The following is a 16,086-nucleotide window of genomic DNA, read 5'->3' as shown; positions in this document are numbered from 1 at the left end:
AAATAGTTCCTTGCTGTTATCTGAGCTATTAAAAAGGCAAAGTAAGACATAAAATAGGTCATATGGAACATGGTTGACATATCTGACCTGAGACTTTAAATTTCACACAAAAACCACAATATACCTCAAACTATAAAACATTATGCCAGTAAGACTGGACTAAATGACTAAATAATGTTGGTTAGATTAGCAAAAACCCACACCTACAGTACATTCACAAAAGATTGGCAATTAAAGGACGCGTTCACAATATTTCACGTCTGTCTTACAGGTGCACTGTGTAGAATTAAGTGGATCTAGCAAAACAGACCTGTCAGAAATGGAATATAATATTCATAAATCTGTTTTAATTAGCATTTCATCTGAAAATAAGAATTATGTTTTTGTTATCTTATGAGCCCTTATGATAGTAAGCAGATCCTCTTCCACACAGCTCACCAAGTTGCACCGCCATGTTTCTACCTTAGCCCAGATTGGACAAACCAAACACTGGCATGATAGGGGGCCTTTTGCATTTTTCACCTGTTTTGTGGCCACTGTAGGTTCTCCTACACATTTGGAAGGGGAGGGTGAGGGAAGGGGTATTCAGTTGGTTGCAATCTGCAACCTCACTGCTAGACACCACTAACCCTAACCCTACACACTGGACAGTTAGATGCCCAAATGAACATTGAAATATTTTTTTTTGTCATAATCATTCCTCCTGTTCATACTGATCATTAGAAGATCTTCATAATGCACTTACAATGTGATATGGACAAAATCCACAGTTCTCCTTCTGTGGAAATATGTATTTAAAAGTTTATCTGAAGCTTCAACCATCCAAATTGGTCAAATCAAGTAGCTATCTTTCAATTTCTGTTTAGTGTCAAAGTCCCTCTTTTTGTTACTACACTTCCACCACAGTTCAGACTGTAATTGTGGCAGATATCCACTTGATATGACTAACTCCTGCTGTTAAACCCTCATATAAGCTTTAGATAAACGTTTTTGCACTAAATGACTGTGTGTACACACTGTGGATTTCAGCCCCCATCACTTACATCAAAAGTACATTTGAAGAAGATCATTTAATTGCCAGTATAAAGGGCCTAAGTTTGCATATGAACAGTAGGAATATATCCCTACTAATATTTTGGGAGAATAGAATTGTTCCTATCTCTACTTGAGCAAATTCGTTGGCGTTATGTTTGGTGTGAAGTCATATTAGAAACACAAAAGGCTAGAGAATTAGAGATAGTCGATTGGAAGCAGGTGCATCATCGGGATTTTAGGTGAGGTCCTAATTATGAATTAGAGTTTGGAATTACAGAGAGGCATCAGCATTAAAATTAGTCTTAGGATATTCAGTAAATATAACCTTCGAAAGTTAACATCTTTGGTCATGAGTTTATTTTGCAGAAATCTTACATCAGTTGGTTTAATAAGATCCTATTCAATTGATATTTAAAATTGCCCTCAAAGATAAGTGGAACCCCACGTTTAACCATATGTATGTATCTTATTCATCAGTGCATCATTTCATTACACATAGGCAACTCAGAAATCAAGTTAAGATGCCGAAGGGCAGGTTGAGGGAGAAGCAGCTGACTTACTGTGAGCTTTTAAACTTATGAGTTGAGCCAATTAAACATAACATATACATGGTGTACTCAGGAATTCATGTCACATACAATAAAATATAAGAAGTGTAATTATATGCAGCTTCGGGGCTTTAGGTGAGGTCTTAAAATGATACTGCGATTAAATATATGCTATTTTGTATTCATTGTATATTTCCAACTTACATGTAATATAATCATAGTCTACCTATTTTAATGCTAACTTAGTTGTAAGTTATTGTAACACAGAGTGCATCATTTTTATTATTTTATAATTCTAAGCTCACACATTGAAATGATTATGTCAGTCCACAGTGCCAAAATGAATACTTTACCTTGCTCGGTAACACAGTTGTCAGAAACACTGCATCAACAATCAGGTCCTTACCAGTGGTTCAGCTTTCCGGTATAATGAATAGGATATACTAAGAGAATGGCAAATGTGGACAAAACCTGGTGCCACAGGAAGTCTTTATGGGATTCTAGGTGCCAGGGACAACTGGTAAGCAAACAGCCAAACCAGCTATGTGCAAGGACAAGCTGTTAATACAGTCAGTATGAGGCTGTGCTCTCCATTTTGGAGGAAATGCCTTCAGTTGATTCCGACTATGCCACAAGGGTCAATGGTCTCCTAGATCGCTACCAGAAGGACAAGACTGTTCTTGGACTGCTAGTAGCACCAGAGGTGTTGGGAGAGCTTGAGTGCCTAAAAGGTTATTGCAAAAGCAATCCTAAACAATTGAAGGCACACAGGCTTCTGTCGAGTATGTTAGTTCAACACTTCACAAAAAGAGGAGTGAAGAAAAGTTTGAAGAAGTGTTTGAGAAGGCAGTGTCAGTGACAGGCTCCCTCGGTACTGAGCCGATTCAAATCCCTCACTAAAGAAATCCCCCCTAAAGGTTCACTGGTAGGGCTACTCGTCATAAGCCAAAAACACCAGAGTAATACTATAGGATAGAATTACGATCCGAAGAACGATTTAACCAAGCAGACTTGCAGATCTTGAAAAAAGCTGAGACTGTTCTTCTTACTGGGCAAATGGATGATGTCATTGGACAGTATCCAGAGATAAACAGAGGTAGTTTGAAGGTTCAGCAGTCATTCTCTCAAAGAATACCTTCTTGTCAAATAGTAAAGCTGAAGATATCCTAAGAGGAATGCTAAGTGAGGTAAGAGGCTTATTCGATGAGGTTGAGAAGCTTGTTAGAGTGTTGTTGGTCATCCCTGTGGCCTCAGCTGAAGCTGAACAAAGCTGTAATGCACTCATAAGACTGAAAACTACATGTCCCAGCAGTGACATAATAATGTAGCTGCATGCCAAGTACATCTACAGGCCTTTGGCTGAGTAGACCTTAAAGATATTTGCCAACAATTTGTATCTGTGAATGACTGATCAGTATCGATGTAATTACAGATCTAATGTTAATAAGTTGTCAGTATTAAAAAGTCCTCTATTGAGCCAGCTGAGATCAATCCTACACCCTGTTCAGGAGGAATGATTACAGTGAGTTCATTTGGGCATCTTGTTTTAAGGCAAACTTGAAGGAGTGTGAACTCTTTTGGCCCCTAAAATTCTTATTTTTAGAAGTTATACTTGTGATTTACTCATTACTTAAGTATACAGCAGATAAGACATTTCTTTGTGGTACAGTCAGATTTAGTAAACCACTCTTTTGAAACTGCACTGCAGTAGTAGTCATAAGAACTTAAGAAAGACACGTTTTCATTTAGCTGTTGCAGTTAAACATTGGAAATGTTGAAATGTGAAATATTATAGCCTACTTTCTACTCCACAACATTTATTTGACCACTTAGAGATGAAGATCTGACACAATGGTTAAATATAACAAGCTTTAAGATACAACACATTGTTAAAGATAAAACCAGTGATTTCTAACCTTTTTGGCTTTTGACGTCTTACGAAAAGCAGCGTGTAGTCACATTTCAATTGTCTATGAGTTGTTAACAGCTCCACCAAATAACGATTTTCCCTCTAAACTCCTCACATGGTTTCAAACAAATGTTCAAACAGATGTGTATCAGAACTTTCCTCTCCCATTAATCATCTCACCACCCCTCACATTGATCTGCTGACCCTTTAAAGGGGCCCCACCCCTAGGTTGGGAAACACTGGACTAAACTCACTAACTGTATATAAAGTAGTGTAAACTAGCTCCACCTCCAGCAGCTACAACAGTAACATGCTGCTCTAACACTGATGCTTCACTATTAATAATCTAATGATGTCATATATAATAATATCAGTCAAAGGGACCAAACCGATAATAATTAGCCTGTGTAAGATTTTCAATGCAGGGCTTTTACATATAATAGAGTATTGATACTTTGAGTAAATGAATCTTCCACCAGTGATGCAGATATCCGAGATTTGTACAGTGCACTGAATGAAACTTGTCTTACACACACACACACACGCACGCACACACTGAGCGCGCGGAGCAGGTGGAGAGAAGCGCGAGTCAAGTGCAGCTTTCAGCAGGTGCCGCCCCGCGTGAGCCGGCTAGGACGAGATGAAAGAGCCCGCGACACACCGACTCTCTCACCGGCTCCCCCCTCTCTCCCCTCTCCTACCTCCCCTCTCTCTCCTCTCTTCCCCTCCCCTCCTCCCCCGCCTCCCCTCGCGCTCGGTGAGGTAGATTTGTAGTGACAGCAGCGGGTGCATTCGCCAGTCATTCCCCATAAAAGGTTCCGTGTGATCAAAGCCCCGCTGAGGCAGGGAGGCGGCCCGCTATGTCGGCGTGTGTCTGCGTGTCTCCGGTGTCTCGCAGTGCTGAGGCGGTTTTTTGAAGCTTTAAAAACACAAAAACCCTCTCTGTCTCTCTCCCTGCTATTTACATTTGAGCTCCGTTTTGCCTTGGCAGTAAAACATTGGTTTTATTCCCTCCGCCTGTAGCCCGTGTGACAGGCTCGGCTGCATTAATCAAGTCTTGCCGCTCAGAGTCAAGGATTTCTTAAACTGGAAGAATTTAATCTTTAAATACATTTTAAACGGAAGTGTCTGTCTGAAGTTATGTTAACAAGCCCCCAACCTGATGTGTGTGTATGTGTGTACGTGTGTGTGTGTGTTCCCCGGTGAGCGCTGAGGGGATCATACACACCAAAAGCAGAAAAGAGGCAATGTGTGTGTTGATATAAATGTTCCCATCCGCAGTCAATTACACAAACACTTAACGCGGGTGTAAAAAGTTCGGCTTTCCACAGTTAGATATGAACACCCAAAAATCAGGACGACACCTTCTGCAACTTGAACTTTTAAGTCATCTGCCAGTCATATTCCCAATTTTCCATATTCATGTTTTAAATCACCAGGAAGCTCGAGCACCCATCCTTTTTTTTCTTTACCTCCTCATTAACATCAGTCGACTCGTCAGAAGCAGACAGCAATTTTCACCATCAATTAAGTGCAGTGGGATCCACAGTCAGTCTAGTGCTGACACACATCTTGATACAGGGGCCTGGATGCAAATGAATGCCGAGGTAAAAAATTTGGCAATGCAAATTTTTGAAATCTGTTAAGAGTCTAGCCCACACCCTCCCTCTAAAAGTCTGTCCCACAAAGCTTTCTATACATTGATCTTTTTTTAATGTCTTACTTCTCTCTCCCTGATGAATAAAACATGGTCCAGCATCACTGTTTGAAGTGATCATTTCAAAAAGTGCAGATAAAGTGTGACAAACAAGTAAAAACATAGTAACCCAGCTATGTATGATTATATGTAGTGGTAGAAAGTAACTAAGTACATTTACTCGAGTATTATACTTATATGGCTTCTCCTTCACCCACTTAGTTACTTTATTGTAGGGAGTTTTATGTCTTTATGCCTTCAAATTGCTTGTTCTGTCTGCCCATCAGTCCAAAACCCCATTTTTTTCATTTGAACTCTTAGTTGATTAGTTCAAATGAAGTAAAACAAGCAATATTAACATGTCAGAAGCTGGAAACAGTAAATTTCTGCTACTTATTCTTAAAAAATGATGATTCATCAGTTATCAAAATTGTTACATTGCAATCAATCAACACTGAGTAAATCAATTATTTTAGTTCTATTGTAGCTAAGTAATCCAGAAATGTTGCAGTATTTACACAATGAAGATGCAGTATTGGTGCTTAGATGAAAGCACTACAACTATTATAAGAACCCAAACTACCCGCGTTAATCATGGATCGTTAACTCCTCATATTCAGAGGGTGCTCATGCAGCTCATTTCAGGAGAAAAATGGAACAAACAACACAGAAATAAGTTAACGTGTGGTTGTTATCACACAATTTAATTTCAACAGTTTGTAAGAAAAAAAAATATTATAAACATCAGCATCACTGTAGCTCTTCTGAGTGCTTAAACTTTGCTATGTTACATTAGACCCAAAACGCACGCGACAACATGATGCGCCCTGAAGTCCACGAAATCAACATTATTCTGCTATAAATTAACAGCCTCTAAGCAAAGTTGAATTTATGCAAAGTTCCTCACACACACACGCACGCAAGCACACACAGTCACATTCTGAATCTGACTCAAGGCAAAGTGGTGCGAATATGTACACTCTGTTGTCTGGATGTTAGTTGTGTGTAGCCGTCACGATAAGGCTGAAGATCAGGTTATAAATGATCATGCTCATTCTTTTAATGGGGGTAGGCCTCAATCACCATGGCGTGACCCTGGAAAAACACAAGATCACAAGCATGTCAGGAAACAAGTCAATAAAAGATTAATTTGATCAGGTAAATCATCTAATCTGAGGATTTAGTGCCATATGGCCTAGATACTGTTTATGTTATATGTGGTGTAGACACATTCTGTATCACAGTGAAATCTACTTTCCAAGAATTGTGAAATCACAGGCAGAGGGACCAAACACCATAACATTTTCAATTATGAAGTGTAATTTTAATAAAAAAAAGGGGGAAAGTCATCATTCTACAGTTTCACTCTTGTTTATTGCTCACCTGTCCTCCAGCAGCACAAGCCGCCACCAGTCCATACTGTCCTCCTTCCTTCTTCAGACGGTGTGCCACTGTTGTTACCAGTCTGCAGCCTGTGGCTCCGAACGGGTGACCCAAAGACAGAGAGCCTCCCCACAGGTTGAACTTCTCCATGGGAGGAGTTCCCACCTAAACACACACACATACAAAATAGACATTTGATAAAGATGAAATATGTATTTGTTGGTTAATCAGAACTTCCCTTTGATTGAAACTGATGTAAAAAGAAATCGGTTTCCTAAAACCATTAACATAAAACCAAGTGCTGTTTTGCTCTTCAATACTTAAACTATTCGTTATTAGACACTGAATACTAGTCAGTACCTTTTTGGTTTTGAAATTCACATTGATGTTCACTGCTTTAAACAGATAAGTTTGGTGATATTCTGTATTTTAAACAGTTCTGATGAAAAGCCAACAGCTGCATCCGTCTTTACCTTCGATTTCCTGCCCATGTACGTCTGGGCGAACCAATCTGAGTCCATAGCCTTCAGATTTGCCATGATCTGGCCCTGGAAAACACAAGAAAATATATATATACACAGTTACCATAGATACCAGACTGAATTACATATATTTCTACTGATTCAAAAGTACTAAATGGTGCAGGATGTGATGTAGGCCAGTTAAATCTTACTCTTCCTCTTCTTAAACATTGATCTCCATGAATAACACAAGCCACAATTGACACAGAAATGGGATCAATAACTAGCTATGTAACCTAAAAATATATAACCTAAAATATATAATAGATTGACAGGATAGTACTAGATGAATACACACAATAAAAACTTTTTGACCACGTGTTGTGAAAACTTACAGCGAATGCCTCGTGGAACTCAAACACATCAATGTCATTCATGGTCAATCCGGCACGTTCCAGGACTTTGGGTGTGCTGTATGTTGGCCTGAAAGAGACAAATAGAGTAGAACGTTTCATAAGTCAACAGAAGTAAACTTAAAATACACTTTTTTCTTCTTCAACTCTCTTGTTCAATCAAAAATAAGACTAATATCAATATCAGTCAACCATCATGGTTCCATCTGAGCTCTTTACTTACTTAACTAGATGCTTAGTTTCTCTGTATATCTCTCTTTCTTTACTTTTTAATATAAATATATATGAATACTAATATATGAGCTTGAAAATAAGATTATTACTCACCCCAAAAGCAGCTGATCTTTGGGGTCCTGAGATACGTACACAAAGTCTCTGCCGGGATAAAAAACATAATATGATGAGATAAGCGTATTAAGTGAAATGGCATCATTGGGGCAAACTGAGGTTGCTCTACTAAACAGAGATGAGTGCCGTTACCTGAGGTAGGCTTTAGGCTTGTAACCCATAGCCAAGGCTTTCTCTTCAGACATGACGAGCACAGCAGAGGCACCGTCAGTCTGAGAACACACAGAAACAAGAAGGGCACAGTTAGGGAGATGCATGAGCAGTGACGGTGTGAGCTACATAATTGCAAAACACGAGATTCAGGGGAAGGATTGTTTGGAGTGAGTCACAAATTCACCAGACAAATACATTAGTTAACTGACAAATCAAACCCAAAATATGTAGCTGAACTGACAAGATTTGCCACCCTTAATCACAATTTAAGAGCGTTTGGCTTGGGCTGCTGCCTGGCCATAGTTGAAGTGTGTGTTTATGCACACAGAGGCTGATGTGTATGCTGAAAAAGTTTTCAACCAGGACGCTGAAAGTGCTACAGGGCCGTGTGTGTGTTTGTGATTACCAAGAAGGAAGAGTTGGCGGCGGTGACTGTGCCGTGAGGTTTAACGAAGGCTGGTTTCAGTTTGGCCATCTGCTCCATGGAGGACGGGCGGATGCCGTTGTCCTTGGAAACGATGTCGCGACCTGGGAAAGTACGTGCAAAAATTCAACACTAAATGATGTTTTCTATGAAACAGAACCCATCTTGTTTATAATTCAGCTCATACTTTTGGAATTTTAAAAACTTGGCATCAGTTATAAAATCCTTAGCTATGATAGAAATGATACTTTTCTATTCAGTTACTTTGATTATGGAGAAAACACTGAATTATTAGCCATATGTATTAGAGCACTCAAACTAAATATAAAACATAACTGCAAGCAATCACCTCAGTCTATATATATGAACCTAAAATGGTCCAAGCCTGTTTTATTACAATGTAACAAGGCCAAAGCCCATCAGTTGTATCTGAAGTGGAGCTGAGGAGCTTTTCGGTATCAGAATGTACTTAAATGATGGGTTTGATGAGTGATGTCCTGTGTTCTGCAGTGTTTACCTGGCACTTTGAAGGAGATGACATCCTCCAGCAGTCCTGCGTCCTGGGCCTTTTTGGCCAGGCCGTGTGACCGCAGGGCGAACTCATCCTGCTCCACTCTAGAGACCCCAAATGCAGCTGCCAGACGGTCAGCACTGTGGCCCATTGTTTCTGCCGTAGAGAACTCTGCCACAGCGGGAAGCTTCACACGCGAAACACAAAAGGTTACAATAGGGGATGCTACACTGTACATTGGAGATGAAACTGAATGTTGCGAGAGGCGTCCCTGTTAATTTGGATTAAAACTACACATCATAGCAAAACTGCAACTCTCATAGATGTCATGTGGATAAATACCTCTGGGGACAGATGTGCCAGGCGGATGCTGCCAATCAAACTGAGCCTCTGGCCCAACGTCTTTGCCTTGTTGAGGGACAGCATGGTTTTCCTCATCTTGCGGCTGTGACGGATAGGAACGTCGGACATGAACTCCACTCCACCCGCCACAATACTGTCGCACTGGCCCGCAGCGATCATGCCGACAGCTAGGGAAAAGGAGGGAGGAAGGAAAAGATGAACGAAAGAAGGTCCGACAGGGAGGGAGGCAGCCAGAAAGAAAAGAGATTGGCTATTGTCTGTTTTTTCTGCGCGTCCTTAAATGTAGGTACCTGTCTGTAATGACAAAAAGACACATCTGATCTCCTGCTGTGATTCCCTTCATTATTTCAAACTAGCAGACGTTTCATCAAAAATGTGCACTTCTTTCATTATCATAAAAATATCAGTAATGTCTTTAGATTTTCTTTTGTTTGTCAGGACTCAAATTTAGGTGACTTTGCAACACAGCAGTAAGAACTACTCAAGTAAATCAATCAACACCATCAAACAATGCTGCTTCACTGTGGGACTACATAGGCCTCAAAATAGCTTTGTAAGAATATAACAGTATGTTTATATGATAAGGATATAATTCCAATTCAATCAATCAATTAAAACATCATATAAGCATCAATAATAATGACCCAGCCTTAAATATAACACCTCAGGGGGAGGAGCTTAGGTGTGGAGCTTTCAAACACCAGGTCAAAGGAAGGTTTAAAAGGATCACTTTCACTGACATACCTGAGGTCATAGCCTGGTTGGAGGAGATGCAGGCCATGGTGACGGTGTGAGCTGGGATCTTGTCAGAGAAGCCTGCACCCAGTGCTGCCTGTAATCATAGTAACACAACCACTAAGCAGCAGTCCTTTTTACATTTACACATTAATGCATAAAACATTATGTCTCACCACTAGATTCTCAACCTTTGCAAAATGAGTTGATTCATTGATTGTTCCACTGATAGAAAATTAAAGAGCAACTTTTCTTGATGCTTGATTTTCGCCTTCCAAGCAAAAAAGTGCCAAAAATGTCTGACACTACACTACAAGATTAGGTTTTTGTAGTGTTTGTCTGACAAAACAAGACATTTAAATATATTCCTTTGAGCTGTGTAATATCCAGGCTTAAAGAGAATACTAATATTCAAGCTGCATGAAGCTCCAGATAATATAAACATTTTGGGGTGTATATGTGAACGTGTGTGTGTGTGTGTGTGTGTGTGTGTGTTGATACCTCTCTTGCTACATTGCTTGTCTTGACCTCCTGAATGACTGTTCCGTAGATGATGTAGTCTACAGCGTCTTTTGGAAGAGCTGTCTTGTGCAGCAGACCCCTGCAGGAATACAAACACTTGTTAAGTCACAGTAGCACTAAAGTATAGTGTTATAACAGTTAAAGCAACAAACACACATCACATAACATAGATACACTTACTGTAGAGCTGCTCTGGCCAAGTCGTGGGGCATCAGGTCGGCATATCTGTAAAACACAAAGCAGAAAAGTTTCACCTATGTTTTAAACCTATTCATTGGACTAAAGAAGTAATGACTTTCTTGAGCAGCTTTCTTATCAAATTATGAGAATCATAAACTCATGCTACTTTCAGGCTATAGGCAGTAAACTCAGCCATAAGTAAAGAGTAGAGACGTACGTGGTTCCAGACAGCAGGAAAGGGGTTCTGACTCCTTCCACCAGCACTATGTTCTTCACACCAGGCCGGGCCAGAGTCTTCTTGCTCTTTGTCTGAACTGAAATAAATAAATAAACAGGTTTACAGATTTTAAGAGACCTGATTAATCAATTTGAGCATACAGTGTCATGGTTATATGACTGAAATCATGTATGTATGAAGACTTACCCTGTGCCTGCAGCTGGGATGTTGTACTGAGAGAGCGAGCAGCTGAAACACACACACACAGAAAGATGTTCTTCATCATTGTCCATTTAAAATCTTTTAAAAACACGTCAACCCTTAGAAATTAAGCTGGCACCAGTATCTCAGCTGGTTAATAGTATATACATTACACTGTCAAGACAGGCATCTTGAGTGATATGGTTGATTTTTTTTTACCACTAATAATTTGACGGTGAGGGCTGACAAATTATCAAAGTGAAACCAACCATATATCAATACTATTATGAATATAAGTGTTCTTAATAATATATTAAAAAGAAACATATTTTGCATTTCTCGAATTCTGTTTGGTTTTTAAAAAAAATATTTCTGTGATGTAATTCAAAGCCTTCATAACTGTTTCAGATGTAGATGACTCACCAAACTGCACGGCCCAGGCAGGGCTGACAGGGCAGCTACGCATCGAGGTCAGTAGCATAGAAGCCATTGTGTTCTGAAAAGAAAGAAATTGTAATTGAGACTTCAAAGTTACCACCAGACAGCTCTGATGAAAGAAAAAAAATGACCTGTCATGGGCAAATGAAAATATTTCCATATCCTAAAAAAAAAAGAAAAAAAGAAGTACTTATTTCCACTTTGCCTTCTTTTGATCAAACAGTGATCTGTCTGATGATGCTGAAGATATGACAGTTTTCAAATTAAATTCCTTGACCACTTCAGGTAATTCTCAGCTTTCTATATGAATTGGCACTGACATTTTAATTCAGTAATTTTGCTTTATTCTTCCTGAAATACTCTTCTATTTTCTGTACAGTCCCTTGAATAGCCCCGGGGATGTAACGCACAGTATAAATAAAGCTGCCTTGCTGAGGTCTGCAGGCAAAACGGTAACTGTATGTCAACCTGTGACCAGAATGACTCAATCACGCATTACACATAAAACACAGCATGGGTCCGAGATAATTATTACATAACTCTGACTTCTGACTATGCAGATTATGTGATTTAATATGTCAATATAATCTGTGTAAAAACATGTCATTTGCAGTTACAGTTTACAGCATTTGCAATATAGAGAGAATAACATCTAGTGTAGAGAGAGCTAACTGCATGTAAAACTGTAAATTATACTGATCAATACAACTATTACAAACTATAATAGAGGTGAAAGAAGCATTCAGGTCCATTAACAATACACCTATAAAGTAATTTAGAAATACTCCTGCATTAAAAATCACACACAATTATAGAAGTATTATGAGCTTGATGTAGTCGATATAGTATTGCAGTAAAAGTAGAGCTTATATTATTATTATCATTATTATTATTACATATGACGTCAATGTTTTTTTCCAACTCTGAACCTAAAACACCTTTAACGCTTCTTTAAGAGTCCCATTATTGAATATAAATGGTGTTGACTTTAATACGGAAAAAAGAAAGAAGGATCACTTGACCAATTTTAATAATGTCTCTTTTTCTATGTCTAATTATGTCATATCATTGGCGGGTCACCGAGCCCAACCCCCTCATCTAGCCCAGCTGTGACCCTTCACCTACATTCCTCTCCTGCAGAATGACAAAGTCAGAAACCTGTAACCTCCACACCTAAACTGGGTCACAGCTGTTGGTCACGAGTTGATTAAATGTTTAGCTTCATAAAGTAACATTCACACCAATTAGAAACATACATTTGGTCACACACTACAGAAAAACAATGAAGCTAGAGGTTAGCTTCAAGCTAATAGCGCTAATTAACGTTACTTGCTTAAGTTTCCAGTCTGGTTTTTGTATCTATCTCGCTATACTTAAGACTAACAGACATATCTTTAGGCTTATTTCTCCTTTCATAAAGTCATTATGAGTAGTGGTAAGCAAGGTGAATCTCACCTGTTTGTATTAAGAGTATGCCGACTCTGCTTCCCTGTCAAACGCTTGGCCAGCCTGGCTTCAGTCAGTGATACTGGACTACAAAAGCTAGGGACCCATCAACATGTTAGCTGACCTAAAATATGCCTGCACAAATACGTTGGCAACCAATAAATAGCCTTATACTCGCTTGTGTTCAAGAGTAGTTTTAATTACAGATTATATAAGCGACATATTAAAACTTTATCCGTTATGAAATTATGTATAATTATTGTAATAATGTCATATTTGGTCAACGGCGATATTTCAGCGTGTTTTGGGGTCCTTGTGCAATTCCACAGTTCACACCAGGCAACTTTTAGGTCTCCAACACACATCCTGAATGATTTTGTTGGTATTGAATGAAGGTTGGTGAATGTAGCTGTTTCTTGCGGTCAGACAGGTTTACAACCTGTAGATACATTCAATGTCAGGTATGTTATACGTAATTAATCATTTAAAGTCTCTTTTATTGAAGAGAATTTCCACACTTGCAGAAAGTTTGTTTTTTAAACTTCGGTAGGGAAATTATTTTAGTGAACGGCAAAAATAAATCCACCTGTGTTTTTTTCCCTTTTGCACACACACATACATAAAGAGCCTGACTGCAAAACATGTTCAATTTACTTAATATGTATTTTGCTGACTTACCTGAACCCATAGTTTTGACATGTGACATGGCATTTTCTCAAATTGTTGCATTATATTTTATTGATATGAATCTGACACCAAATGTAATATTTGCCTGTAGGCAGTGTTCTACTTTGTTTAAACCATCTATGTGCTGTAAAGTTTATTTTTATTTATACCCTTAATCACAAATTAGCTAGAAAAACAAATGCCTAAAATTAAATATAATATCAACTGATGTTAGTTTTTGTCCAGTGAAGTCAATTTCAATTATTCTATGAATACTAACTGCTTCAGATGAATCCACTCTTTGCAGAAAACACACAAACCTTTTCTCAACATTGCAGAGATCTTACAATTAACATCATGAGTTAAAATGGCTATATGGTTGAGATCAGTACACATACTATTAGGGACAATCCAGCAGCACCTTGACATTGATAAGGACATGTCCCTACTGTCCATGATTCTGTCTGGCTCTCTGTTTCATTGATAAAAAACCAATGTGAACTTTGACCTAGATGTGGCAGCTATACTTATCAAAGTCGCTTGGTGGCAGTATAATCCCCAAATATGTGTATGCACACCTTCTTTAACATGACTTAACACTTTTACACTAAGTTTAGATACATAGCAAGAAAACATAGTCAATCATAAAACATGTCTTGTGCCTTGATAGTCAAGACAGCATTATATTTCCATCTTTATAAATGAATTTTATGTTATATACTACCACTCTTTATGCCAGAATGATAACTTGTTGTGTGTTGGCCTTAAGAACAATATTTCCCTCCAGAATGTAGTGGAGTGGAAGTATAAATAAAAGTATAAAGTATATATGTTGTATGTCTGTGTCACTGTGTGAATGTCACCACCACCTGTCTGGAATAGAGCTGCGATAAGAGTCTGCCAGTGATGATATGGTCCCATAAGTAGATGAAGGGTCACCCCTGCCTCTGCCTGGATCACCTGCCAATCTGGGTCATAGTTCATGTTGCTGTCTCTCTCTGTCCTAGTCCTGCAAGCTGGCGTGCCTTCATCACCGGCAGATAAATATAGCTCACTTATGGGGCCAATCTAATGCGAAATATATTACTAAAAGTCAGATATTATCAAGGTTTCTCCTAGACCGGATGTTATATGAAGTGAATTGTGCTGTCATAAATTTACAGTGGCCGAAAACAAAGGTTTAAATAAGTATAATAATTATAATAATCAAAGCACTGACTTAAAATAGAACATTTTAACTAAATTTGTGCTACGCTCTTCAGGGACAGGTGTTAAACTGGCAGACATTTGAATAATACAATACTTGTAGCCTTGTGCCTGACAGTCTATCATCTGTTGTACTGTTTCCTCCATCAAGCTCGACCACACATCAGCTACGAGCTTGAGGATGATGTGGCAGTTGTACGACTCAGTGATCCAACAGTGTGTGTGTGTGTGTGTGTGTTTATGGACGAGAGTATGAAGCAGTGCATACGTGTCAGAGTAAGACTATATTTGTGACAGTCTTGACTACCTGTCTCACTCTCTCACAGGTGACAGATGCGACATGATGAATCACAGCACATGTGTATGCGTACATACAGGAGATGAACATGCTGTCGGTGCTGATGCAGTCTGAGCTGACGGAGGTGATGGGAGAGATTCGTGCTGTGAAAAGTGGTGTCCTCTATCTCCAGCAAGCCCAGCTGCTTTATCACAGGAGAGGATGTCAAGTAGGTTTATTAGGATATTAACACAAAATTGTAATACCTGAGTGTGTGGTCACCCCTGCATTTGTATATGATTTAAACTAGAGTGAAAAGGTTCATTCTTTTTTAACAGCAAGAAAAGACACACAACTCACACAACACTACAGTCCTTTAAGATCAGTTTAGTTTAGTTTTCAGTCATCAAACTCAATAACACATTTAACACACAATTAAGTGAATAATAATGTCCTTCTTTTCTTCATCTCCCTTAGAAATAATGACAGACCAAAAAGGAAAAAAACTGAACAATAACAAATAAATAAATGAATAAAGCCGTTTCTGACCATAAAGGTGTCTGAAGCCCTTGCCTATAACACCTACCCTTATGTACATAACAAACACAAAACATTTATAATAATTGGCTATATATATATATATATGTAATGCACATATAATAATAATACAGTGAAAATATACGTGTCTTTTGCACTTGCACCGTCTCCAATGGTGGATCCAGGATGAAGCTAGAGAGAAGCACACGCTCTTTCTGAGAAATGAAGTGAAATAAACTCTTAAAAGAAAATGAAAGAGAAATGTCATAACAGATGAATCAACCAAGCTGGATGGAAGAAGAATTGGAGGAAATCTGAAAATCTATGAGCTGTATGTCAGAGGAAATAAGTAAACCTTTCAAACATCTCTCTCAGTGAGGACAGAAGATTGAAACCTCTCCCGTTCCCATTGTGGTG

General features: G+C 38.8%; 1 protein-coding gene across 1 annotated transcript; it reads right to left on the bottom strand.

Moving 5' to 3' along the window:
* Positions 1-5,861: 5,861 nt before the first annotated feature.
* Positions 5,862-13,051, bottom strand: hadhb (hydroxyacyl-CoA dehydrogenase trifunctional multienzyme complex subunit beta). Its single transcript, XM_053336546.1, has 16 exons — positions 12,993-13,051; positions 11,523-11,595; positions 11,106-11,147; positions 10,899-10,995; positions 10,682-10,726; positions 10,481-10,580; positions 9,989-10,076; positions 9,224-9,411; positions 8,888-9,068; positions 8,353-8,474; positions 7,926-8,005; positions 7,773-7,820; positions 7,428-7,515; positions 7,045-7,119; positions 6,572-6,736; positions 5,862-6,283 (listed from the first exon to the last, which is right to left on the bottom strand). The coding sequence occupies exons 2-16, from the start codon at positions 11,587-11,589 to the stop codon at positions 6,248-6,250; spliced, it is 1,422 nt and encodes a 473-aa protein (XP_053192521.1). The 5' UTR covers positions 11,590-11,595; positions 12,993-13,051; the 3' UTR covers positions 5,862-6,247.
* Between the last annotated feature and the right edge of the window lie 3,035 nt (positions 13,052-16,086).

Source organism: Scomber japonicus, chromosome 17 (genome assembly GCF_027409825.1).
Source record: "Scomber japonicus isolate fScoJap1 chromosome 17, fScoJap1.pri, whole genome shotgun sequence".
In the NCBI taxonomy this organism is placed as follows: Eukaryota; Metazoa; Chordata; class Actinopteri; order Scombriformes; family Scombridae; genus Scomber; species Scomber japonicus.
The sequence above is the reverse complement of the archived record's forward strand: the minus strand, read 5'-3'. Positions and strand labels throughout refer to the sequence as shown.

Coding starts and splice junctions, on each gene's coding strand:
- hadhb (XM_053336546.1), bottom strand. CDS start 11,589: ATGGCTTCTATGCTACTGACCTCGATGCGTAGCTGCCCTGTCAGCCCT. Junction 10,581..10,681: donor TTGGCCAGAGCAGCTCTACA/GTAAGTGTATCT, acceptor GTATTCCTGCAG/GGGTCTGCTGCACAAGACAG. Junction 10,077..10,480: donor CAAGCAATGTAGCAAGAGAG/GTATCAACACAC, acceptor CTATGATTACAG/GCAGCACTGGGTGCAGGCTT.